General features: G+C 46.6%; 1 protein-coding gene across 2 annotated transcripts; it reads left to right on the forward strand.

Annotated features, from left to right (window-relative positions):
* Positions 1-27,311, forward strand: ISL2 (ISL LIM homeobox 2). Of its 2 annotated transcripts, none has more exons than XM_053272772.1 (6): positions 1-195; positions 956-1,171; positions 2,385-2,656; positions 6,911-7,194; positions 12,084-12,251; positions 26,458-27,311. In XM_053272772.1, exons 2-6 carry the CDS (start codon positions 999-1,001, stop codon positions 26,572-26,574), a joined length of 1,014 nt encoding a protein of 337 aa, XP_053128747.1. In that variant the 5' UTR covers positions 1-195; positions 956-998; the 3' UTR covers positions 26,575-27,311. The 2 variants fall into 2 exon arrangements, with proteins under 2 accessions (XP_053128747.1, XP_053128746.1); XM_053272771.1 differs by having other exon boundaries at positions 982-1,171.

Here is a 27,311-nt window from a genome sequence, read left to right on the forward strand (position 1 = left end):
TGCTGCGTATGGGACAGGACAGGCTCCCCTCCCAAGTGCTCCAGGCTGGAGTAGTTAGTTAGGAAAGAGCAGGCAGTGCGTGGGGCTGAGAACCCTTATCTTTCTACACCATAGGACTTTTGCACATCTCCTTCTGCATGGTGGATATTATTTTTCCTTATCCTTTCCTGGGTGCTATGGGGGATCATTCCAAAAGTAAGTGGCTGTATTTTTATTTTTGGTCTGAATATTTTTGCAAAGGGTTGAGTGCATTGGAATGTGGATACGGGCTTAACAGAAGGAGTTTATTTTAGTCAAACCTAAGGCGGGGGACTAAAAAAAATTTTTTTTAATGACGAAAATAGTATCATCATCATTATTATGAATAATAATAATAAACAGAATAATAATAGTATAAATGTTGTAAGCGGTATGTTTTGGATTTTTCTCACACCATCGCTTGATTTGGGCTTGATTCTTACTAAAGCCTCGGGGTTCATGCTGTTGCAAAATTTGCTGGTGCTTTGTTTTTTTAAAGTATATTATGATGGGCTCCTTATGCAGGGACCTTTCTCTAGCAATTCAGCCCTCAACTAGAAAATTATAGAGAAGGGAGAAAGGAGAATATTTATTATTTCGCCGATGCAACCTGATTATCTCACTTGGTAATTCTGAGACTATCAGATTCTCTCTCTCCATTTTCCTCTGTATTTATGAAAGATCTGTAACCGGCGCCTGTGGCAATCTCCTTCGTTTCCACAGGATCGGTGGGGAAAAGTGCGTGTGATTCCCAAAGATCAGGATTGCCAAGTGGATTTTTTTAACGGCTTTTGATTGGGGAGGTTGCTTGTTTGGAGGGCAAAAAGCAAAAGTCTGTAGCAAAAACCCGAGGCTGGTTTGGGGTTGATTTTCAAGTTGTTCTTATTTCCCACATCTTTTTGAGAAAGCCCTGATGAGAGATTCTGTCCGTTCTTAGTGTCCTTTGCTCATTTCCACTGGTAGAAAAACCTGGGATTGCCATGTGTGTGGGCTGCGGGAGCGAAATCCACGACCAGTACATCCTGAAGGTTTCCCCGGACCTGGAGTGGCACGCGGCGTGTCTGAAATGTGCGGATTGTAGCCAATATTTGGACGAGACCTGCACTTGCTTTGTGAGAGATGGCAAAACGTATTGTAAAAGGGATTATATCAGGTGATTCCCTCCCTCCCTCTCTAGCCGGGACATCCAAAAGCAGTAAGAAACACACAGTCCTTTTTTCCCTTTCCTCCTGGCCAGGGCCTTAGCCACCTAAATCTTGCAAAATTCAGATTGAAGTGTGTGGCCGTCGGCATTAAAATTCTGTCCTCCTCCTTTCTTGAATTCTCGCTGGGGGAAATTTAAGGCGGGTCAGAGGATGGACTTATGTCTTTACTCTTTGAACTCCTGACGACCGGAAGTTCAGAAAGAGATCACCACTGGATCCTAATGAATCACAACAACCCTGTTGCTGCTTCAGTGTATGGAGGCGGATAAGAGTGATTTTCCTGTACAAGTTGGGAAATCGAAATTGATTTGGGGACAGCTTATCTAAATAAGTAAGCTCATCGGCCATATGAATCGAGTCAGGAGGATATTTCCTAATCGCAAGACTCTTTTAATGCAGATTTCCTATTGGGTTTGTATCTAGGCCTAGAAATGATTTGACTGGCCTGCATGCCAGCCAAATTCCTGTGCATACTGAAAACAGACTCAGCAACTGTAGTATTAGGAAGACCGGATACTAATTATGCTAATCGAATATCAACCAAAAAAATACTAAAAAGTACCCGAGAGGCGCAAAAATTATTGTTTTAAACGGCGCCTCTCTTGTATATGGCGCTTTCCCGATTAGGTCCCTGCCTGCAGGAACATACACGGTACACATTGTTATTAACCACAGAATAATTACTTAAAAGGTAGCGAAACGTTATCCATATATGCGATGCAACTCCCGTACAGGATGGTTTATAGCACCTGCACCTCCAGGAGTTTCTTTGTTGTTGATCATATCGGCATAGTTATTATTAAGAGTATCGGAGAGGTAGTAATATTATTTCTCTATATGGCGCCGCTGAAATACATGGCTTTAGAACTTAGGTCCCTGCCTCCAGGAGCATACACTTTCTGGTTGTTAGAGCCTAGCGACGAATACGATTTCCCGAGAGGCAGCAAAATGTTGTGATGTCTGATTACGATTTGCTGCAGAGGGGGCTCCACGTTATGTAGACAGAGCCGGACCAGCCTGCTCGAAAGAGACGCTAGGTCCCTGCCGCGAGGGGCCTGCTATCAAAACGGATGATAAACCCTATGGTGCTGGGGAGCGCTCTGTCTGCTGGGACAACAACGCCCGGCCCCCGCTGACGCTTCTCCTCCTCCCCCCCTGCAGGCTCTTCGGCATCAAGTGCGCCAAGTGCGCGGCCGGCTTCAGCAGCAGCGACCTGGTGATGCGGGCCCGGGACAACGTCTACCACCTGGAGTGCTTCCGCTGCTCGGTGTGCAGCCGGCAGCTCCTGCCGGGCGACGAGTTCTCGCTGCGGGACCACGAACTGCTCTGCCGCGCCGATCACAGCCTCCTGCTGGACAGGGCGGGCTCGGCCGACAGTCCCCCGCGCAGCCCGGGACACCTCCAGAGCTCCCGGCAGGGCCTCCAGCTGACAGGTAGGGCCGGCCGTACCCGCATCCTTCTTTCCTATATATCTCGCATTGTACTGCATGGCATGATAGATAGATTATATATAGATTGTTGTATATAATCTCTATGATGTAGATCATTATTGCATTTATAACCTATATTATATTATATTATAATTATATGTTATAGTATCTATAGACTATACACTTGTGTGTATAGACTATACACTTATTGCATGTTTTGTGCAAGTCTGTACACATTGTCTGTACACATTGTCTGTACACATTGACACGTTTCTGTGCCAATGACACTCATTTACAAATTATATGTTATAATATCTATAGACTGTAGATATGTATACATAGACTAAGCAAGTGTCTTGAGGAGGTTTACACCGGTTAAAGTTCAAACATAGGAATGTTCGGTCAGTGTCTCTCTCGGCCTCCCTCCGTTCCCACCCTCCCTTCGTGGCCTTCTCTCTCCAGCCAGCCCTACAGCTGCCTGGATTCTTTCTGCCACGATCCTCGGAAGGCCTGCGCCTGTACAGCCTTCCTCTGCTGTATGAGTGCATAGAAGCCTGTACACTGGCCCATGTGTTTGTGCCAATGACTGTACGCCGATTCGTTTAAAAAGCGAACCTGGGAACAGGCCCCTCCAATGCACCGATACAAATAGAAAGTGTACAGTTCTACATAAAGCGTGAATAAGACGCGCAAGTTTATTTAGGCTTTAAGACTGCACGATTTGGGGAGGGGGGTTGACGCGAAGTGAAACTCCATGCAAATTTATATGGAAGCAAATCCCATTAAAATTAGTACTATTTCCTCTTGGGCAAACATCGGGAGGCACCTCTCCTATTTGTTTGTTTGTTTGTTTGTTTTCTGTACCGCCAAATAGAGAAATCTCTAGCCAACAGAGTACTTTTAGAATCTCCCCTGTGAACGGTGATTTCAGGAGTTATTTAAGCCATCAATTTTAGCAAGTGACTTTCGAAGGATCTCTGCTCCGAGGAGCTTACACTCCTCCCAGTGTCGACAGCATGGGAGAGGAAGGGAGTTAAAAGAAAGGCGAGGATCCTTTTTCTTTCTTTCTGCGACGTTCAGTCCCCTTTGCTGAAAGAACGAGCCGTCCGACGGTTTCGGATGTCTTTGGCTGCTGAAGGCTGCCCTTTCGGAGTGGTCTTTCCAGGGAGGGGAAATGATCACCAAAGAAAGTCCCTCTGAAAGGGGAGAGCCGTGAGCTGCGTGGCTTTCATGGATCCAGGGCAGAGTTGCAGAGGGCGGGCGGGGGGGGGGGGGAGCGCTCCGCTCCCAACTTTTGAAGTTTTCCAGATCTGCTCCTGTGGAAGCCACCCCTCCCTCCTGTGACCAGTACCTTCTCTGCTTCCTATATATGCTTTTTTGCTTTGCTACATATCCTTTTTTGAAGTCATCATGTCAAAGCCCTGCCAGCGAAAGAGAGAGCCAGAAGAAAGCTGCCTTTCAACTCTGCAGGATTCCGCTGTCCCTTCAGCAATATATATACATATACTAAAGGCGGATGCGTGAGATTGGATCCAGCCTCATTCCTCCTCCCCACTTTCTCCCAGTGCCACGCTTTTGTGCAAGAGCCTCCTCGCTCTGCTGCTTAGTTGGGGTGTCAAAACCACAGACTTGTGGAGTTCTCCACCTCGCTGGTCTCTGGGCACCTCCATGTTTAGCGGAGAGGCCCGGGATTTGAAGGGAGTCTTTGCTAGGCCTCGGGTGACTTTCTGGAGTCGCTCCTTTGAGGCTAGAAAGAGATCAAGGCTCCTAAACTGGTGTCACAATCCCGGTGCTGGAGGCTCGACTGCGGCGGAACTCAGGCCTAGGAGCGCTGCTGAAGTGCAGTGACGTCTCTGAGCGCGTACAGAGTGCCCTCTCACTCTTGCATTCTGTCTCCTTCCGGGCTGTGATTTCCAGACAGTCTTGAGCTCCAATAACTGTCTTGAGAAATTTAAGTTTTGGAAACTCTTTCCGGATCGATAGGGAAGAAAATATGACAAACCAAGGCAGAAGTTCTGCTCCTAATTTCCTTGAGGTGGAGAGCAGGGAGGGTGGGATCCTGACAACGGCTGTGCCGTGTAGCCGCCTATCCCTTTATGTAAATAGCATTGGCAGGTTACGATGCTGGTCCATTAGAGGGGAGGGAATACCAAACGTCACTTTGCATCATATCTTTATTAGGACACTTGTTTGTGATCCTTTAGTTAATCCTAATAAAGATATCAATCAATCTGTTCTTACTTTTGCATCATCTATATAACTTTTTTTATCGTCTTCAAACGAATCCTCGATCATCAATTTCATACTCAAACATCCCAGGCAGAGGTGTCAGTTCTTTGGAAAATTTTATCTGCGCAAAATCCTCACGTGCATTTGATGCAAACATACTTTGCATCATTTTGCGTTGATGCAAACTTACGTGGCTGATAGATTTTTGTTCATCTAAAAAGGGAAATATTTTTCATTTGGGCTCTTTGGTACATCTTCACTGCCAGATCCTCATAGTTACTCAGAAGTAAATCAATGGACTAGCTTCCTAGTAAGTGGGTTTCGCTCTGTAGCCTTAGTTTTCTCTTTAATAATCTCTGGCACTTTTCTTTCTTTCTTTTTCTTTCTCTCTCTCTCTCTTTCTTTCTCATTTCCCATATTAGATTTATTTTCTTAAATTCTCTCTCACACATGATATTGACATGATAAATTGTTGTGTAACGAGCCCAACATTTGATTTTAAAATAATTGCAGTGGATTTTTTAAATTTATTTTAAGTCTGACGTGCATAGGCTCTTCCAATATAAAATAGCCTGTATGTCGGAACTGGTTGCTAGCCCGCGCCGATATAAAACTCAGCCCAAGATCGGACCTTCAAAGAGCCATTTCGTGGGTGTGTTGTATTGGGGGGGGGTGTGGTGGTCCCCACCTCCGACATTTGATTCAGCTTTAACATCCGCCTGTCAATGTAGCCAGAAACCTATTTGCTTTTGACCAGGAGCAACAAACCTGAAGACCAGAACGTTCTTTTAATGCAGCATTTTGGTGATTTTAAAAATTGCCTTTATTCTTCTGAACCCGCTAGAAGGCGGACCTAGCTTTTGCGCAGTCTGATCGATATCTTATATTTATTATTATTATTAACCCCCCCCCACCTCCTTCTGACAATGATTCCCTTGCGGAGGGCAGAGCCAGTCTGTTTCCCCCCATTACGTGCCTGTGCGGCGGTTTCTAAGGAAATCTTGCAATTAAATGAGAATGGGCAGAGAGGAGCGAAAGGATTTCAATGCCCGTTTAAATGCTACCATGCACGTACACACACACCCCGTTCCTATACGGTTAGCGATTATTTACTAGAAGTCCACAAGATAGAATTGGGAAAGGACAGCTCCCGCATCATCTTTCTTCTTTTTCAAAGATGGGTTTTTAAGCCAAGCCCCCATCTGGGATGGAGCCAGGCGCTGAAGGGCCTGCTCCTCCTCCTCCTCCTCCTCGGAGACGTGGCTGGCGGAGGATCGGCCTCCTTAGGTCTTGCCTTCAGCAGCCTTCTGCGAGGCGCTGCTTTCAGCGGCAGTTGGGGCGGCTCTATATAAACGGAGCTCGTCTCTCAGGGGCCGCTGAATGTGCAGTCCAAGGCAATGTAAGAAGTTAGCCAAAGGAAACCGCGACTCGCCAAATACGGTGGTCTATCTTTCAAGCTCTCTCTCTCTCTCTCTCTCTGCGGGCGGGGGGAGAAACAGACCCTTCCAGTCATAGCGTATACACATTTTACAACTAAACAAAAGTAATGTTTTAGTTATGTGCAGATTGTAGCTAGTGAATCCTTAACGTTTTGTTTAATTTCAAAATATCACTTTTCTTACAAGACTTTCTGCACCATGTTGCCTCCTCGCTGGACTTACTTAGACGCCTCTTTGCACCCGACGTTTTGGGAAGGGAGGGCTTTCCTCCTAAGGGGTAGCCGCCTGGGTCAGGGAGGCTCAGGGCTCCTAAGGGAGCCCCCCAGGACCTCCCCCCGCGCCCGTGGGAGGGCGCTCCTCCGCCCCTTGGAATACCTGTCCGATGTGTATGGCGTTTTATTTTAGGGGATAGGTCCCTGCCCCGAGAGGCTTACAACTATCTAAAAACCCCCACAAAAGGTGAAGCCACAGAAATGACTGCACTGGCCACCCCCTTCAATTGCACGGCCCCCCTTCAGAAAGGGGCGCCTCTCGCCTCCAGGCCGGCCGCCCCCCTGCTGATCAGCCTGCCTTTTCCCCGCCCCCGCAGATTCGGTGCCCGGGCGGCAGTCCTCGCTGCGTCCCCACGTGCACAAGCAGGCGGAGAAGACGACGCGGGTGCGGACGGTGCTGAACGAGAAGCAACTGCACACGCTGCGCACCTGCTACGCGGCCAACCCGCGGCCGGACGCGCTCATGAAGGAGCAGCTGGTGGAGATGACCGGCCTGAGCCCCCGCGTCATCCGCGTCTGGTTCCAGAACAAGCGCTGCAAGGACAAGAAAAAGTCCATCCTGATGAAGCAGCTCCAGCAGCAGCAGCACAGCGACAAGGCCGTGAGTGCGAACCCGGGGGCGCGTGCGCGTGCGCACGGTTGCTTTTTTGTGGTGGGGGGCTTCTTCCTTTCCCCGGGCCTCTCTGCACGTAAAGATCCCTCCTTCGCCCCTCCCCAAAAGGACCCTCTGGGTCGCTGATCCTAGGAAAGGACACACGTTTCCGCCTGGCCTAGGCACCTCCAGGCGAGGAGGCGCTGCACTCCGCCGCCCAGAGGCGGGAGTTGGGGGCGGTAGAGAAACAGGAGGACCAGCGGCCAGGTGGGTGGCCTCGATTGCGACAGCAATGAGAGACCTCCAAGGCCAAGTGCAAGGCGGATGATCATCCTAGCCATGTGGTCGCCACGAGCCGGCACCGACTTAACGGCACTCAGTCAGTCAATAGGGGAAATAATATGCACGGAATCCAGGCAGCTATGGATGGATCTTGCCTTCCTTCTCCATGCCCCCCCCCCGGCCCCACCGCTCTTGGGCAATGGCACTACTGCCTTTCTTTCCAAGGGCTAAGCAGGGGCGTAGCTAGGGGAGAACATAAGAACAGCCCTGCTGGATCGGGCCCAAGGAAGCCCATCTAGGTCAGCATCCTGTTTCACTGGTGGGCCACTGTCAGCATGCACGCCCTCTCTCCAGCTGTTACTTCCCTGCAAGCTGCATCCCCGGGCTAAAGTCCTCTCTTAAGGAGACGCCGATCTTGGCCCGTGCGTGTTGAAATCAAACGCCTTGCTTCGCCGATTGGCCCATTAGCGCCAGTGGGCAGCTTTCCGGACCCCATAAGTCCCCGTCCTCCTCCAGCCAGGAGGGGCTTGCTCGCCCTTTGCCTCAGGGCGCTTCTTCAGCCCCCTGATCCCGAAGATCGAGGAGGACAGATGCAGGGTCCCTGCAGTCCGGGCCTCCCTTCCCTGAAAGTCTTCATTCAGGATCTGCAATCGTTCCCCCGCATTTTAAGACGCCTTCGTCTCCCGCTCCAAGAGGCAGACGGGCTGGATTGCCTCGCCCAAGGTGCCTCGGTTTCCCCGCTCTTGCTTGTCGTTTGACTGGAGTTTATTTAAAATCGTGGTGGGCAAATTGTCGGAAGGTTACTCTACAAGTATGTCTAGGAATATATGTCCAAGAATGCTCGAGAGGTGTGGCGCCATGCAATGCTGTGCACGCTTACCTGGGAGTAAGCCCACTGAATGCCGTGGGGCTTGCTTCAGAGTAAACCTGAGCAGATGATGCGCTGCATCCGCGTGAGCCGAAAAAAACTCCCAGTCACAAATCCATTAGGTAGCCTTTAGGCAAATCGCAAAGCTCGCCGGAGGATCGTGTCCAGGCACTAGACACCTTCCCCCATCTCTAGTCTGGGGGTCTAATAATGCTGACATATTTTCCAGTGGCCCCCTTTTCCTGGGACACTGTATACTGGACTTCAATCCTCATCATCCCCAACGGTGGGGTGTGTGTGTGTGATGGGAGTTGTAGTTCAGCATCTGGGGACCCAAGATTGAGAACTGCTGCCTTAATAGGGATGTTGTATGGATGGCTGACAGCGTTTGTGAACTCTCTAAACATTCTTACGATCGCACACTTCCTAGAAGTCAATCCTATTTAAACACACTGAGACTGACTGACTTCTGAGTATATGTGCAAAAGGATTGGGTTGCACAGCACTATATAAATGCTAAGGGCACGATCCTCTGAAAGTCCTCCTTTGTAAGTCAGCCTCATTGAAACAAATCGGAAAGACGCAAGAGAGTGGATTTTGCCATGGACATTAGTATTGGGTGGAGACCAAATAAAATCCAAAGGGTAATTTTAAAATGAATTTTTAAAAAACAAACAAACACGGATTTCCACTTTGCTTTCTTACACAGCCGAAACATTTCAAATATAGTGAAATTTATTAGGAAAGAGTGGGGCAGAAAATAATAAATATTAACCTCTGTGAAATTGATGCGCTCGCTTATAGAATGCAGAACCAAATGAAAGCGAGCAGAAGGAAAAGCGATTTATGAGCCTGAACACAGTTTTATGTGCAGTGTCTGGTCCGCGCCACCCTTTGCACATTTGCCCAGAAGTAAGCTGCCTCGTATGCCGTGGAAATTACGCTTCTAACGGGGACCATTGGGTTGCATGACAACCCGACAGGGAACCTTGAGGTTAGAATCTGTATTATTATTAGGAGCTGGTTACATTTCAGGGGGGCAGACAGAGGGAAAGCCTGATGAGCGAGCAAGCCCTTCCTTTAAATGTAGGAGTGCAGAAGAGAGACACCTGGAGGGGGAGAAAACCTGAAGACACAGGCTATGAGATGGAACGTTCCGTCAAATGAAGGGGGGGGTTCGCCTCAGATGCTCGTGTGGAATCTGCAATCTGCAGTTCTTATTCAGTTAAATGGGCTTTGCATAGAACTTCCTGGATAACTTCCTTTGCATAGAACTACCTGCATGATCATGGCACCCAAATGAAAAACAGCTCCTTCGCTGACCAACAGTGGAGGTACCAGGAAAAAAAACTTGAGGGTGGAGGGTACAGAAGGGGCAAAATGCATGTATGGATGGGTGAGCTAGGTCCCACATATTAGATTTCTGAAACAGTGGGGTGGGGAGCTGCTTGGGGGTGTGTGCTTGTCCACTCATGCCCCCCCCATGGACTCACCCTTGTCTTGTGACTACATTACTCAATGGAAGACCCACTGACATGTAATAGTCCTTTAGAGTAATGCTTGAGAAGTTCTGTTGAATAACTTCGTCTGGCAGTCAGCTAATAACCGCCTGTAAACAAGAGCCCCAGTTTTTAGTAGTAGTATTTATCTTAATACAATAAGATTTAAAATATAAGGTTTTAAAATGTATTGATTTAAACACCCACTTAAAAAAACCCCACCAACAACTCCTCTTAAGAAGACCCCTAAATATCCCCAGTTTGCTTTTAGTACCCTTCTTGGGAATAAATTGTGTTAACTTTGATCTGGGGAGGAACCATCGTCTTGGAGGGGTGAAAGCTTTGAGGAGAAGCAGAAGGCGAGACTGGAGAAAAGCGGAAACAAATTCTATGGGAAAGACTGCCTTTTTGCGGGGCAGTGGTAGTTTATCTCTGCATATCAGAGGCAGAGGTATCTCGTTTCTCCATTAATTAAATGATTTAATTTCCATTTAGTTACTACTCTCTACCAACTGAATGGGGTGGAGAAATGGGGTCACTGCATTATTGATAGCAGTTCCTGTTGGGGGAACAGGAGGGTGTGTGTGTGTGTGTGTGTGTGTGTGTGTGTGAAGTCAGCAAGAGTCCAATTTACTTTGGACCAAGGGTTGTATACACCCATGGCCAGATTTTGTAGACTAACACCAGAATGCCAACTAGAAATGATTGAAGAGAGTTTTACACACACTCTGTAACTGCAGATTACCACTTCCCCATTCTGGATCTCCCCCCTCCACAAATTTCTGCGGAAGCTGTTTCTTTCTCTCCCTAATCTAGGACACTTTGAAACAGATAGTTTCCCACATACATACACCTGTTCCCAAATATCAGCAGGCCTTTGCCATTGGGGACTTGTAAAAATAGCATCCTTTCATCTGAGGGGGGTGTGTGGGTAGGGGGCAGGTTTGAGCTCCAGGACCTGTTGATTATCCTGGAGCTCAGCTCTGCAAAACTGTAAGCAATACTGAGGAGTGTGCTTTTGAACATGTGCAGAGTTAGTTCTCATTGCTGAGCCTCTGGGACTCAGCAATGACTCGGCCCCATGTCTCTGGCATGCATAAGCAGTAGGGGATTTAGGCACAAGTTAAGTAAGTTATAGTTTAGGGCCTTGCATTATGAGGGGCCTCTGAATTAAAAGACTACATATATTTCCATTTAGAGGTATTTCTGATGCAAATAGGCTTATTGCATGATTACTGTTTTTGTTAGATTATTACTTTTTCATTGAATCTTTGTCAGGTAAAAATAAAGATGTCTTATTTCTATTTCCATTGTCCTTTTGGTTAGAACAAAACATTGTTTGTAATGCTATGGGATCTTTTAAGCCTGATATAGTTTAGGGCCTGAGCATGTCATCATCCGGCCCTATTCATAAGGGTGCAGTTCCCAGGTATCAGTTAGACCTGCTGCAGCAGATTTTGTGTCCAAAATACAAGTGGGAGGGTGTGTGTGGAGTCCAGGAATGTCCTAGTCTTCTCAGATGAGTGGAGGGCTGGTTTTGATGTAGTGACAATAGATGGATCTGGGCCTTTAACGCAACACTACATCCACTAAACTTTCATGGCTGGGCATGATGGAAGTTCTAGTCCAACAATATCAGGAGACCCACACGATGGGAGCCCCTGAGCTAAGAGACTGAGCTGTGAATCTGAATCTTGCTTTGGCTATGAACCCATGAGGTCACCTTAAGCAAGCCTGTGCTCTCTTAAGCCTCAGCACACTGCTGCAATATGGATGATAATATCTTTCATAAGGAATCTGCATGAATTGTCTTGTAATCCTCACAACAATTCCATAAGGGTTGTAAGGATTACAAGACAATTCATGGGAAGTTGTTGCCAAGTATTCTTACTACCTCCACAACCTACCAAGGTCTTTTTTGGGGTGGTGATGATGGAGAAGGACATCCCATAACTCTCCATACTATTCCTGCACAGGGCCAGACTGAGGGCACTGAGAGGGCGGTGGAATGTATGTAGGGAGGGAGATGGGTTTTGGGCAGAATGGGTACTTAAGGGTGGGAGTATTCACTGCTACCAAGTGTGGTGGGGCGCACCGGGAATATGCCCTGTTGCCCTGTGGGATAATCCAAGCCTGCTCCTGCACTCTTTGACCGTGGATGCTTTCCCCAGCGATTCACCGGTAAAAGGCCGATTTGCTTTGCGTGGGTCTTTGCTGACCATTTGTCTTTCACTCCTCCCCCCACCCAGAGCCTGCAGGGCCTGACCGGGACCCCACTGGTAGCTGGCAGTCCCATCCGCCATGACAGTGCCGTGCAGGGCAACGCAGTGGAGGTGCAGACGTACCAGCCCCCTTGGAAAGCTCTCAGCGACTTCGCCTTGCAGAGTGACTTGGACCAACCTGCCTTTCAGCAACTGGTAAGAGGCAGGGCCGGGTGGGAGGGATCTCCCTTAGTTTAAGCCTTCATCCCTAACCAAGCCAAGGGGGTCACGTCCTTTCATTCAGGAGTCAGGAGACAGGTTGGGAGGCTCCTTTCTCTCCCACCTGAGAGCTGGGCTGTCTGAAGCCTGCCCATTCAACAGCTTAACCATGCAGCCCTACTGGGCAGTTAGATGCACAGTTAAATGCACGGCTAATTGTGCAGCTCTACCTGATGAATAGCAGGCAGCCCGGCTCTCGGGCGGGGGAGGAAAGAGCCACCTGAGCTGCTGCCTCTAGCTCCCCTCTGGCTTCTTAGGATGAGTTGCTACTCAAATATATCTTCCACCAGCTCCATGGCTGGCTTATCTCCTAAACCTCGCTCAGTCAAGGGTATTGGGAATATTTATTATTTTACATTTATATTCCATGCTCCAAGGATCCCAGAGCAGTGTACGTGTGGGCAGGTTAGGTTGAGAGAGATAAGTGACTGGCCCAGAGTTACCTAGGATTTGAACTCGGGTCTCCCTGGTCCTAGTCCAACACTCTAACCTCTACACCATACTGGCTCTCAGTTGCTGCATGGGAAGCATGGCAGAAAATCATGCACTTTTTACTCTGGATTAATAATTCTAGAACAATTAATAACTCCAGTCCACAATTGCTAACACAGATTAGAACCATCATTAAATGTACTGGAAGACTGTTAAGGGATTGGAGTGGGTAGCAAGGAGTCCATCCACTTTATTTTATTTATTTATTTATTTATTTATTTATTTATTTATTTATTTATTTTTACATTTTATATCCCGCTCTTCCTCCAAGGAGCCCAGAGCAGTGTACTACATACTTGAGTTTCTTTCACAACAACCCTGTGAAGTAGGTTAGGCTGAGAGAGAAGTGACTGGCCCAGAGTCACCCAGCTAGTCTCATGGCTGAATGGGGATTTGAACTCGGGTCTCCCCGGTCCAAGTCCAGCACTCTAGCCACTACACTTTCACCACCCTGTTTATGAGGGCAAAAGAGCATTTAAACTGCTAAGTGGTGTTTTGTGTGTGGTGGTGGGGAGAAGCAGGCAATGCTCAGGTGGAAAGATACTGTTGTCCAGGAAGGCCTAAAATATGGTGGGGAGGAACGGCTCCACAATCTATGCTTGGATATATATATTACTGTCCAGTAAACACAGATTCATTCGTTGCTGAGCACATAGTTCTTAAACATAGGAACATAGGAAGCTGCCATATAGTGAGTCAGACCATAGGTCCATCTAGCTCAGTATTGTCTTCACAGACTGGCAGCGGCTTCTCCAAGGCTTCAGGCAGGAATCTCTCTCAGCCCTCTCTGGGCGATGATGCCAGGGGGGGGGACTTGAAACCTTCTTCTCTTCCCAGAGCAGCTCCATCCCCTAAGGGGGGGATATCTTATCTTAAAGTGCTCACACAGTTAGTCTCCCATTCAAAGGCAAACCAGGGTGGACCCTACTTAGCAAAGGGGATTCATGCTTGCTACCACCTTCTCAACTTCTTTTCTGCCTTTCTGCCCTTTATGCCCGGAACTGCCTCCTAGAATACCTGTATGATGCCACCTCTCTCACTTCCTTCAGAGTCCTTCTCACCACCCACCTCTTCCATTAAGCTTTCTAGTATTAACCTGCATTAGTCCTCATTCCTTACTGCAATGTAGCTCTTGTACATGCAACTGCATTTCTTAGCAGTGACATTATAGTAGCATTCTTCCCACTCTGCTTCCATCTCCTTCCCTTTCCTCTTCCTTTCAGGGGATGAGGCCATAGCTCAGAGCACCTGCTTGCATGCAGAAGGTCGCAGGTTCAATCCCTGGCAGCATCTTCAAGATAGGGCTGGGAGAGACTCCAGCCTGTAACCTTGGAGAAGCTGCTGCCAGTCAGTGAAGACAATACCAAACTAGATGTGCCAACGGTCTGACCGAACTCAGTAGAAGGCAGCTCCCTATGTTCCTCTGGTGTTTCTTCGGCATCAGATTTAAGATTGTAAATTCCTGGAATAGGGACTTGTCTTTTGTAAAGTGCCATACATATTGAGAGTGATAAATCATCATACAAGAATTCTGTATCCAATGGTGTACTTAAGAAAATAAGTCACCTAATGGTGCAGCGGGGAAATGACTTGACTAGCAAGCCAGAGGTTGCCGCTTCAACTCTCCGCTGGTATGTTTCCCAGACAGCAGCGATATAGGAAGATACTGAAAGATATAATCTCATACTGTGCAGGAGGAGGCAATGGTAACCCCTTCCTGTAGTCTACCAAAGACAACCACATGGGCGCCACGAGTCAACAATGACTTGACGCACACTTCTACTTCTACTGTTTACTTTACCTTACTTTACTTAAGAGAATGGTCATAGGGAAGATTATTCCCACTTTTCCAATGCATCATTGCTTATGGACTGATTAGAATATCCAAGCGGTATAGCCCTATTCAGACATTATGCTGTATGTGCATACAGACGTCTGTATACATGTGTGAATGTGCACACATTCATTTTAAAAGTGAATCTGGGTATAGGTCCCCTCAAATGCAGGGTACAGATAGGAAGTATACTACTATGCATGTGTTGAACATCATGTGTGAATAATGTACAGACTTGTATATGTATATACTGCACAGACTTTGTGAGATGAACTTAATGGCCTTTAGTATAATTGCAACAATGGAACTGAAGGTGGTGCCTCCAGCCCCATGAATCAAATGTATTCAAAGAGTAAGGGGGACCTTGGGTATGGCACACCAGCTATTTGCTACAACTCTCATTGGAATGTTAAATGACTTTGTCTGAATAGAGTTCAGTACAGGAGATGGGGCTGTGTTTGTACTTCCGAGGAAAAAGTATTTTGAACGGAAATAATAGCTGGAATGGTTTATTGGAGTTAAAAATCCTGGTTTGTAAATGTGGAGCACTTTGACTTGACTTGCTTGAACTCAGCTGAGTTTTATTCCAGGAACTCTTTGACCCCAGAAACTCTCTTCATCTGGGGGAGAGTTGTCTATCTCACCAGTTACAGCTGTTAGTTTTATTTTGCAGAGGGGGAAGTGATGAAGTCTATTTAATAAACAAGGAGGCTCTTCACACAATCAGTGTGAAGAGCCATAAGCAGGTTTGTGGGGAGAGCGGGCTTAGCCTGCAGATGATCAAACGGCAGACCCCAGAGCCCGGGGGTCTACTCATGTGTTGCAGCATGCCGTGGCAACATAGTCTGGGAAATATACCAGCAGGGATTAGAACCAGCAACCTCTGACTTTCTAATCAAGTCATTTCCCCGCTGTGCCATTAGGTGATGAAAGAGTCTGTAAGGACATTAAGAATAAAAAAAAAATCCCTATGTACAATTAGTTATTTGGTACAGGTTTGTGTGGAAACACCTTATGGAATGAACCTAGATTGGAGGTATTTTTGCCCTTCCCATCCAATATAGCTTCATGTACAGATTTTTTTTTTTTTTTAAAAATCTAGATTATTACTTTTTAGGCTTTGGTGGTGAGGAAGCTGTATTAATATAGTTAAGCCTGACCCAGATAAAAGATTGTGACGTTGTGGAATTGTTCCTTTTAGCAAGCGGAGAGGTTCAGTGCTGCGTTGATTTTTAGTTTTTCTATAGCAGCTTGCTATAGTTAGTGATGAAACCATCTTTCTGCAACCTCAAGGAAGGCTTCAAATCAACATGAAAGAGCTTGTCACAGCATGTAGACTGCAATCCTTTAGTTGCTTACTCTGAGTAGTTCCATTGAGACTAGTGGAATGTCACTGTAAAGCTGTATGTTTTGTAAGACAAAGGTACAATATATTATTCATCAGGAACCTATTGATACATGATGTTATACATGCAGATAGGTGTCTGTACACTTGTCATGTGTGAGTGAATGTACATGTGTTAATTTTAAAAGTGAACACAGGATACAGATAGGAGGTGTATTACTGTATGTGTATTGAATATAGTGTCTGGATAACTATGCGTACACTCGAACCTGTACAACAATTGTATATGAGTTGAACCAAATGTGAACAGGGTTATTAGCTGCTTGAGAACAGATCAGGAATGTAGCTGCCCACCCAAATTGTACTGAATCATCAAACTGTATTGAATTGCCTATATCCGTTTCAGAATTTTATATATTTTTTAAAGTATGTTGTGTTTTTGAATGTGGTTGACTGTTTGCTATGGTGAGCTGTGAGCTGTGATAGAATATCACATAGAATAGAACTCTATTCTCTGACAGACAGAAGCACTCTTACCCCCAGACCTTGGGGACCCAGTCCGTGGCTTCCAAGGTCCACGGGGGCCTCCAAAGACCCGGGAGAGGCCCTTTTGCTGCCACCCCACCCCACCGCTGCCCCACGGCGCCGAACTGCAGCGCTGGACACTTCAAGAATTCAAGTTGCCATGTGCGTGGCTGGGGCGTGTGGGGTGCAGGCGTGGAGCCAGCCGACTGGCGGCCCCCCTGATGACTGGAGGGAGAGAAAGGGGAATAGACACTTTCAGGCAGCAAATGCTGCCTGAGAAGAATCAGCAAGCGCTCACTCGGGGCTCCCAGTAGCCTGAGCATGAGGGGTTTGTTGGGGCCTCTTCTGGAGCCCAAGCCATACCCCCTGGGGGCTTCAGTGGCCCCTACCATTGGCGGCCCGGGTTCTTTGAACCCGTTCGCACAATGGTGGCAATGCCCCTGGTGGGGTGAGCTGAGCAGGCCCACCCCAGCCCCAGGGTGGCGGTGACATCACGGGCTTGCGACACTCTAGTATAACTGTGCAGGCATGTAGGAGCTTTCTCGCCGTTCTCAAGGGCTGCTGGGCTGAATGGTCAGGGCCAGCAGCCGCTCCCACTCCACCCACTGCCACCACAGGGGTGGGGGAAGCCTGCTCAGCTCACCCCTACCTGCCACCACCACCCCCGGCTGTGAACATGGTAGTTTGAATTCCGGAACTGTTCAGCACCGCAGTTTGGCGGCACCACGGGGCAGCGGCAGGATGGGGTGGCCACAGGAGGCTCCCCCTAACTTTTTAATTTTAACTTGCGGTGGCGGGAGCTCCAAAGCCCTTCAGGTACAGGCACCAAAATTGCCTTGGTGCTCCCCTGGTGATAGAATAGAATAATGTTTTATCTTGGGAATAGAGAAGAGGATGCTAGTCAAGGGTCTCTCAGGCCAGGCTCGTTATGAGCTCTTCTATCACAAAGATATCTTGTCGTTAATGTTTTATATAAGCTGTGAAATATGTCAGGGTTTTATCAGGTCTGCTGATATTGTTGTGTTGTGAAAGAGAGTGTATTTTTCCATATTCCCAACTTAGCCTGGGCGGACTATTCTTTGTCTAAAAACTTTGGCTGGATTTTGAAACTCTCATGAGGGTTTGCTCTGTAGCTGGACTTGAAACTGGCCCTGGGCATGTGCGCAGCTGCTGCTAACATGCACTGACGTCATGCTATCAGAAGAGATATTAAGAACTTGGCTCTAGGATCTGTGGCCCTAGTTAAAAAGCATTTAGCATGGCACATGCAGAGAACCGCTCTCAGGACATTGCTACAGAGCATTCTGTCAGGTTGTTATTGTAAGCAGATATATGGCTGTGCAAATGTTTAGGATTGTAGTGTGAGCTGAATTTGTGTTGGTGCAGATTTTCTCGTGAAAAGCTGGCTCAATTCTTACTAAGGCATAGCTTCAGAGAATGATCAGAGGCGCACCTAGGTGATTTTGGAGCCTGGACCTAAAGGCATTTTGCCTCACCACCACCGCACCGCAAGATAAGCATCATCCCCCTGCGCATGCGCACACACAGACAGTGACACATGCAGTATTTTTAACATGTGGGTTATTGAGGGCACAAACAGCAACTGAACTCACTAGAATGTAAGAATATAAAACAGGTATAGTTATGCAATTATGCATTAGCAGAAACCTTTTAATATGCAACAACATATTCCTATCTCTCTTTCCCCACTTTCCCTTTGCCTCTAAAGCAGAGGTCACACTTGGCGTCCCGGCACAGGTCACAGTCATGCCCGGCCGCCCAGCGCAGTGCGGTCTGGTGGTATGGCACAGCTCCGGGCGCCCACACTACTCGTGACAGACTCGAGGATTTGCGGGGGGGGGGGAGCAGGGAGTGTGGAGGCCCTGGACTTTGGCCCTGAAGTCCAGGGGTAAGAGCGCCTCTGAGAACGACGAATAAAATACTGTAAGGATTCCCTTACTGTCAGAGCTGCTGGACAGTGGAACTGTCTACCTAGAACAGCCCTGCTGGATCAGGCCTATGGCCCATCTAGTCCAGCATCCTGTTCGCACAGTGGCCCACCAGATGCCGATGGAAGCCACAGGCAGGAGTTGAGGGCATGCCCTCTCTCCTGCTGTTACTCCCCTGCAACTGGTACTCAGAGGCATCCTGCCTTTGAGGCTGGAGGTAGCCTATAGCCCTCCAACTAGTAGCCAATGATAGACCTCTCCTCTATAAAGTTATCCAAACCCCTCTTCAAGCCATCCAGGTTGTTGGCTGTCACCACATCTCGTGGCAGAGAATTCCACATGTGGATTATGCGTTGTGTGAAAAAGTACTTCTGTTTGTTGGTCCTAGATTTCCTGGCAATCAGTTTCATGGGATACCTCCTGCAGTGATGGGCATTCCTTCAATGGAATTTTTCAGGCAGACTGGACAGATCTGCCAGGGATGTGATTGCAGGTGCCTGCACTGAATAGAGGGTTGAACTAGACCTTCAAGGACCCTCCCCACTCTCACGTTCTATGGTCCTATTTGCTAGCCCTTCAGATATCTGAAGTGCTGTCACAGAGGGAGTGTAACAGACTTGTTACCCGCTACTCCTGAGGGCAGGACTAGATTCAATGGAGGGTGAGAAAGCCGATTCAGGCTAGACATTCGGAAAGATTTCCCCACCGTAACAACTGTCTGATGCCAAGCAGCTCAATTCTCACTCGGGCAATGTGAAAACAGGGTCATTTCAATGTGTTACACTTTTTAGTGGGGATATGCTAAAAATGTGATGTGTGGGAAACAAATTCATTTTGGGGAAGGTGTGTAAAAGGCAAAGGTCTAGGGGGACCTTCATGAGTTGAGTATACTCAAGGTATGGCCTGAAGGTCACAGGCTGCACCCTGCTTGCTTAGCTAAGCCAGCCTTTATCTGGTCAGTGCCTGGGCAGGGGGTATATAGCTATAATTGAGTGAAAGGGTTCAAAGAACCTGCACCCCTCCCTATTTTCTTCAATATCTCCTTCACTCTGAGGGCCCGCCAGAGAGAGGGGTGAACACAAGCCCCTTCTCCCCTAGCTATGCCCCTGCACCTGGGAACCCTATGTATGCCCCTTCCAAGCTGGAATATAAATGTAATGAAATTTCTGAAAATGCATCCCTGCACATGTGTCTCCTTGAACGTGTGAAATGGCCCTTAGCTTTAAAGAGAGTGGCAACTCACTCCTAAAACTTGCCAAATACAATCCCACACAGACATGCTTAAGCCCACAGATGTCATCTCTGTGTTAGGCTGTGGACATTGTTCCAGCAAATAAGAGGTTAGCGTAGGTGTGTCGACAATGACAGGCTCATTCACACAACTACATTTGCGGGTGGGGAGTACACAGTAGTGTAAGAACCTGCCTATCTGACCTGACAGGTTGCCCTCAAGCAGTGGTGGCTGGTGATTCCTGGGACTAGGGTGGGGAGGCAGGGCAGGTGATGGGTGGAGCCAATTGTGGGCAGCTGCAGAGGCGTCGCCAGGACCAGGCGGGTGCCTTAGCAATAACTGGCAAAGTGCAAATTTGTAGCTAACAAGCAAGAACAAAATACAAACATTCAAGCACACAAATCTCAATTGCTCATCAGCAGAGATAAAGAGACAAATGGAAAACATCGGTTGCTTTATAGTGTTTAACAGGACTGCAGTAGTGTGTAGACTTGTATGTAACACAGAAGGATCAGAACACAAGTAAAGCACAGACCAGCTATAAAAGGCTGCCTCTATGGAGAGTAAATGCATCCAGAACTCACCAGGGCAGCTCTGCCTGCCTGATTTCAAAAATGAATACTACTACTAATAAATAACAACAACAAGAAAGAACTCCGAGCCAGAGTGGTGCAGTGGTTAGTGTGCTTGACCAGACTGGGGAAATCCAAGTTCAAATCTCCATTCAGCCATGAAACTCACTGTGGGACTCTGGGACAGTCACTTATCCCTCAGCATAACCTTCCTCATAGGGCTGTTGGGAGGATAAATGCAACCATGTGCACCACTCTGGGCTTCTTGGAGGAAGCACAGACTATACATGTAAAAGTAAATAAATCTATATAAGCCACAGGTAAAGCAGAGACCAGCTACAAAAATGGAGAACAAATGCATTCTGAAGTTACAAGGGCAGCAATGCCTGCCTATTTCAAAAATACATAAATAATCAAAAAATCACAGGTATTTCAATGATACTTGCTGCAGCTATGAACCATTTCCTTTAACTTAGAGGACACCATGGGAGGAAGCAAAGATGCATGGAGAACACCCTCTCCCTAGGCCATGCCTGCTGAACACCATGCTGGAGGTCATTTTGCCCACCTTGGGTACATACCACTTACCCTGGGTGTCCATTTTAGCAAGCAACAGATGTTCATTTTAGAGATCACTTCCTCAATCATTGCCCAATGAACCATAACCCCAGTGGACATATTAATGTTACAGATACTGTGGCCACAATCCAGAGAAAAACATAGCAAGTGGATTTTAAAAATTATTTTCCTTCCAACAGAATCCATTCCTTCTCTGCATCACACCTACATGGAAAGCCACTTCTGCAATTAACTGAAAAGCAGTTTGGACTCAGAAATCCATGCATATGCCCTAAAAGAACTTTCTGGCTTCTTATGCCAGTTTCTAATCTAATTAGTCCAGTCTTACTGTTTGCTGTTCCTTCCAATGTTTTATGGCATGCAGAGGCGTATCTAGGGAAAATAGTGCCTAGGGCAAGCACTGAAATTGCCCCCCCCTGTCCAAACATCTCACACCGATCTTTCAGATAACTTTACCATAATATCAGCTGAAAAATACAAGTCAAGCTCGTTAATCTTTTAATCTTTCAAAAACTATTTAGCAGTGGACGTAGCCAGACCAAAAAATGCTGGAAAACTACAAATTTCAGTATGCTGGGGCTCATGAAATACCCAAATACTATGTGGAGGTATGCTTGGAAAACTAAACAGAAGTGCCTGTCTAATTCTGTATTATGTATTGTAGCATCACTATTACATAAGTTTTAAAAATAAATGGAGAATTTGACTTTTCCCAGATACTCTGAAGATAATTAAAGGATATGCAGAGACAGTTAAAATGAGAGAAAGAAAGCAAGAAACTCCCAGTGGACCTTAGTACTAAGGATTTCACACTGATTCAAAAGACAAACTCACCATTAATAGCTATATTATTAAGACATCACATTTAACTCACTTATCAAAAGAAGCAAAGTAAGAGCAAATGAATACAATCCTAGCTCATGCTTCAGCTCAGTATTCACAAGCCCTGATTCTCTGTACATAGTGCCAAACTGAATATGTGTGCAGTGACTTATATTACATTTAATTTTTTTAACCTGTAGCCCCTTCGGGGGGCTTCCTAAAGGCCATGTAGGGGGTCTGCAAAGGTTCCTCCTACCCCCAATGGCCTCTAGGGCCTCACAGTAACCATTTGAGCATATGCAGTGGCAATTTAAATAAAAACAAAAAACAAAAAAACAAACAAAAACAAAATGGCTGCAGCACATGCTCAAAAGGCCTCTGTGAGGCCTGGCATGGCCTAGGGCCTCACAGAGGCCATTTGAGCATGCACAGTGGCCATTTTGTTTTCGGCGGCCATTTATTTAATTTCTTAAATTTAAAAAATGGTGCCCCCCTTCAAGTGGTGCCCGGGGCACATGCCCTGCCTGCCCTACCCTAGATTTGCCCCAGATGGCATGTCATTTTGGGAATGGGCTATTATAATGCTTTGCATAAAGATCAGAGAACATGGCTACATTCTTCCCCTCCAAGCAAACACAAAAAAGCCAGCAAAAGGTTAGATTTACCAACAGCCAGCCAGCCTGCTCTCTAGCCACAATGGTGATTGGATTCTTCTGGCTAAAATAAAAATACTTCCCCACCCTCTGGGCACTCTGATTGGCTGCCTGAGGAGTCAATCACCCGAGTCCCAATCTGATTGGTTTATAGGGCAGTCCTAGGACCACCTATTCCGTAAAACAAAAGTGAGCATGCTTATTGTCTCCTGCCTTATTAACATTTTAAAAGATCTGGGGCTTCTCATTTGCTCTTTGAAGTTGGTGCTACTGTTGCCCAACTCACAACTCTTAGTAGCAGGCTGCAGGCAAGAGCAGCAGGGAACAACAGAGGGAGGCAGTAGGCACACAAAATAGAGGCAGGGACCACATGGCTGATGGACAAATTGAAAGTGAGCGCTGCCCACTTTGCCCATAGATAAGATCCACCCCTGGCCTCAAGTCCTCTAGAGTAGGGATTCTCAACATTGGGTCCCCAGATGTTATTGGACTTCAACTCCCATAATTCCTAGCCCCAGTGGCCTTTGGTTGGGGATTATGGGAGTTGAAGTCCAAAAACATCTGGGGACCCAACACTGAGAATCCCTGCTCTAGAGTGACCCTATACCACAGGATAAACAGAAGTACAATGGCACAACTTGTTGGTGCAAGTACTTAGGAACAACAATATTTTTAGGAACACAGTTTTAGGTGACCGCAATCACCTTCCTACCAATAAAAGTTTACAAACATTTGATTAAACATTAAGTGCAGAAAGTGCAACACAGGCCAAAGAAAATATGCAAGATAGTATACATGGAAACACCTTAAACAAAACAAAATACGCTCATTGTATGACCAGTACTTCCAGAAAGTGACAAAACGATACTGGAAATAAAACTGAGTGTGGAGCAAGTGTTTAGGACTGGCATGTGCTTGTACTATAAACTAGTGTGTTCAGAGGTGTAACTATGGGGGGGCAGGGGGGGCACATGCCCCGGGTGCCATCTTTTCTGGTCACGTGGGGGGCGCCGCCATGACCAAATTTTTAAAAAAATTTTTAATTTTTTTTTGTTAATATAAATGTTTCCTGCTCAGTGCAGCAGCACTGCAGCAGTCAAGGGAGCGCGTTGGTGCCCCCTTCCCCACGAGCGGTCCCTTCCACGCCGCCTGCGCCCCCCCCCATTGCTTTGCTGGCGCCTGGCGGCCAGTCAGTGGCCTGGCTTGGTGGCGGCGGGAGCTTGTTAGGAAAATCCTAAGTATAATGTAGTATGTTGGGAGGGCGGCGGGGGGGCGCCATTTCAGTGCTTGCCCCGGGCGCCGTTTTCCCTAGTTACGCCTCTGTGTGTGTTCACAGTGCTAACCAATTAATGGCTGACATCCAGACTAACCCTGCTCTAGTGGAATGAACAAAGTTGCACACATGCAAGAAGTTTGCACAGCTGTATAATTGCTCAAAGTTACACGGTCTCTTGCACTCTCGTTGCATCCTGCTTGAGCAACGAGGCTAGCAGCATAGGGGCTGACATCCAGACTCGTGTTGTGCTAGGACAATGAGAATCGTCATTGCACTCACATTTGAGAGCTGCGCAGAGTTGGGAGTGTGCCACAGTGTTGCACCACTGCCAGTGGAAAACCCCTTCCACACAATATAAATCTGTGGTCATTGTGCAATGTGTTATTATGCAACTTGGCAACATCATCTGCTAGTGCAAGAACAAGCCTGGGACAGAATTCCTTGCTTGGCACTAGGTCCTTGTGCTACTCCAACAGCAGCCTAGAATGCATGCTCCCAACTTAGTGGAACGTGCTTAGTGTCTGCCTAAGAGCAGTGTCACTGTAGATGTCAGCTAGTTGGTTTAAATGGCTCTTCTTCACGGGGCTGTGGTTCAAGATTGCTGATAGGATGCTCTGCCTAGATACTGGAACAATAATTGCAGCTGAATATCAAGGAAGGTGCACACATCTAGGAGAACCTATCCCCCCCTCCTTCTCCTAATGCACGCCTTCCTATATCAGAATTATGCTTTAGAGGATAATCAAAAATGAATCCTGTGCAATATTTAGTTAATATAATGGCGAATTGAGATGGGAGAGCTGCTGCATAATTAAGTGATGATTTTCTAGTACTGGAAGCGTCACTTGATGAAATATGCTTTTGAAATATGGAGTGCAGCATTGCGTTGCTGCCTTGCCACTGGACTACTGCCTAGTCAAAAAAGAACATCCAGAGAGCGTAGTGAATTCCTTAACGGGTGGCAGCCCCTTTACAGAGGCGAGCCAGAGGAGCTGTGCTGTTGGAGATGGAAAGGCCCCCATTGTGGCTGTATTAGTTTTGTATTAGTGGTATCTGCACTGTTCTGTAAGCATGTCCTGGAACAAAGTCCCAGCCTTCCATCAAGCCCCAAGGAAGAAAGAGTATTATTTCTAGCAGGGTTGCAGTCTTCTGACCAATTAATCAGTTTCATCAACAGCCTTTTGACTAGATGCCACATCTAATTGGACAGCGGATTTTTAAAATGGTTTAATTCTTCGTGCAGTTCTTATAGAAACTGCAGCATATAAATAACCAAAAGTGCTCGAAGAAGTTTACATTGAAAAATAAATAAAAACAGCTCCTGGTCTTCAAAGGGATTCACATTCTAAAAAGAAACACACCAGCAATGGCTACTGGAGGGATGTAGTGCAGGGGTTGGACAGGGACACATCCCTTCTCCCTGCTAAATATAAGAGAAACACCATTTTAAAAAATACCTGTGGCATCCTTCAAAAACAAGAAGCGGGTTGTTGTTGTTTTGGCTTCAGAAGATTACTTTTACACTTCTATATCTGTGGAAATTCGGTTGATGTAGTGAATTGATTAAACAAATACAATCCATCAATTAACCCCTGTTAAACGGGCAAAAAGGTACCTTTTAAAGTGGTGGCTCTTTTTGTTTTTAAAAGGAGAGCAGTTGTTCAGCCCGGCCTAGCATCCTTCCCAGTGGCTGATGCTGGGTTCTCCCTTGTGTGTTTTTTTAGACTGGGAGCGCCTTTGGGACAGGGAACCATCTTCCTATTACTATGTAAAGCACGTTGGGAGCTGTGTTGGGGTGAAAATCAGAGTGGACAGATTCAAAATAAATTATAAATGAGTGGCTGGCAAAGGTTGGCCTCATTAAGTGGCTCCTGCTAGCTGGGTCAAGGGGCACCTTCTTAAAATGACAGCGTTTTATTATTTAGCAGGGGGAGAGCAACTGGCCGCCCTATCCAGCCTCATGCAGTGGTGGCTGCTGGTGTCTCCCTTGTGTTTCCTTCTAGGATGTGAGCCTTTGGGGACAGGGGAACCTTCTCTTTATGCTAACCACTTTGGAATCTTGGCTGAAGTGGGAATCTGTTGTTGACTATACTAATAATCAAGAATGGAGCACATTTAATTCGTAAATGGAGTTCATATGAATCCTTTTGGCAAAGTGGGATGTAACGCTACAGAGACACATCATCCTTTTTTGGGAAGGCTTTAACAGCCTTCCCAAATAAAACTTAATCAGATTATCAGTGGGAGCAAATAATAATGGATCTAAGGTGCATTTCTATTTTGTTGCTATTTTTGTTTTGTAACTGTAATGGGGGATAATAAACCATTCTCAACTGAGCTGACAATATTTAATTTTCAAGGAATTGGGAATATTTAATTTTCAAGGAATTTTCAAGGAATTGGGGATGTAGAAAATAAAGGGCATCCATTACCCATAGTTACGCAAACAGAAGACGACTCTGAATTTAAGATGACCCCCTTAAAAACACAGGTTAAATCCAGGTTATACTGTATTTACCTGGAAGGAAGAAGACACTGAATTTAAGACAATCCCAATTTCTAACATCAAGAGGGGAAAACCTAGTCTTGGATTTAGGTAAATGTGGTATTTTCTATGGAAATGTGAAGCAAACAAGGGGCATCCCTTAAACCAAGTTCTCAGACGTCATGAGTCTACAATCCACATCATCAGCCACAATGACCATAGGGGCTGGCAAAGATGGAAGTTGTAGTCCAACATAATTTGGGGACCCAAATTTGAGAACCCCTGCCTTAAACTTTATAGGGCCACGATGCTCTGAAATACAGGCCAATCCCGACTCTGACGGCTGGCTCCTGATTTCCTTTTATCTCTCTTCCCTGCAGGTGTCCTTTTCAGAATCCGGCTCCTTGGGCAATTCCTCTGGGAGTGACGTGACCTCCTTGTCATCCCAGCTTCCAGACACCCCCAACAGCATGGTTCCTAGTCCGGTGGAGACGTGAGAAGAGCTCCCATTACTGCCCAGCCCCATGGACTTTCGCATGCTCCGGCTCCCTGCATGAGATCCTGATCTCTGAGAAAACACAACTCTTTAAATTATTGTCTTTATTTAAAACCCAGCTCCCTGTTCTTCCCTAATCCACCCTGGCTGTAATCGCTTCAGGCTCTACCGTCTTCCCCAGACCACAGCGGAAAAAACAGTGCAAGGCTTCTGAGGGGTTCTGTTTTTCTCCATGCAAATGTCCTGGATTTTACTAGAATTATACCTAAAACTTGTAATGGTAGGTTTAGCATACATTTTCCTCTCTTGTTTGAAAGAATCCAACCTGATTCACCCAGAAATGCTGGTGCTTCCCTGACATGGGCGAGTTGGAGGCTGCGTCATCATCTCAGGCCCATTGCTGTGTTGTGCTCATTGAGACCAACTCCATGTTCTCATCACCAACCATCAGGTGGCTTCATCCCACATTTGCCACGTCTGGAAAAAATCTCAAACTTTTTTTAATTTGGTGGGACAGGGAGGGGAATTTGTCTTCTCTTGCTGAGCCTGCATGGAAATCTGGAGGACTAAGTATTTTTTTTTTTAATTTCTCTTGCCAATGTTAAATTATCTTATGGATGGAGGTGAGGTTGTTAGAGCCTTTGCAGACCAAAGTAAGTTATTGTTATTTATTGTCACGGCAGCAGGTCATGGTGGGATTGATATTTTGACCTTAATAATAAAAGAACAGATACTGGA

This window comes from Hemicordylus capensis, chromosome 10, assembly GCF_027244095.1.
Source record: "Hemicordylus capensis ecotype Gifberg chromosome 10, rHemCap1.1.pri, whole genome shotgun sequence".
NCBI classification, from domain to species: Eukaryota; Metazoa; Chordata; class Lepidosauria; order Squamata; family Cordylidae; genus Hemicordylus; species Hemicordylus capensis.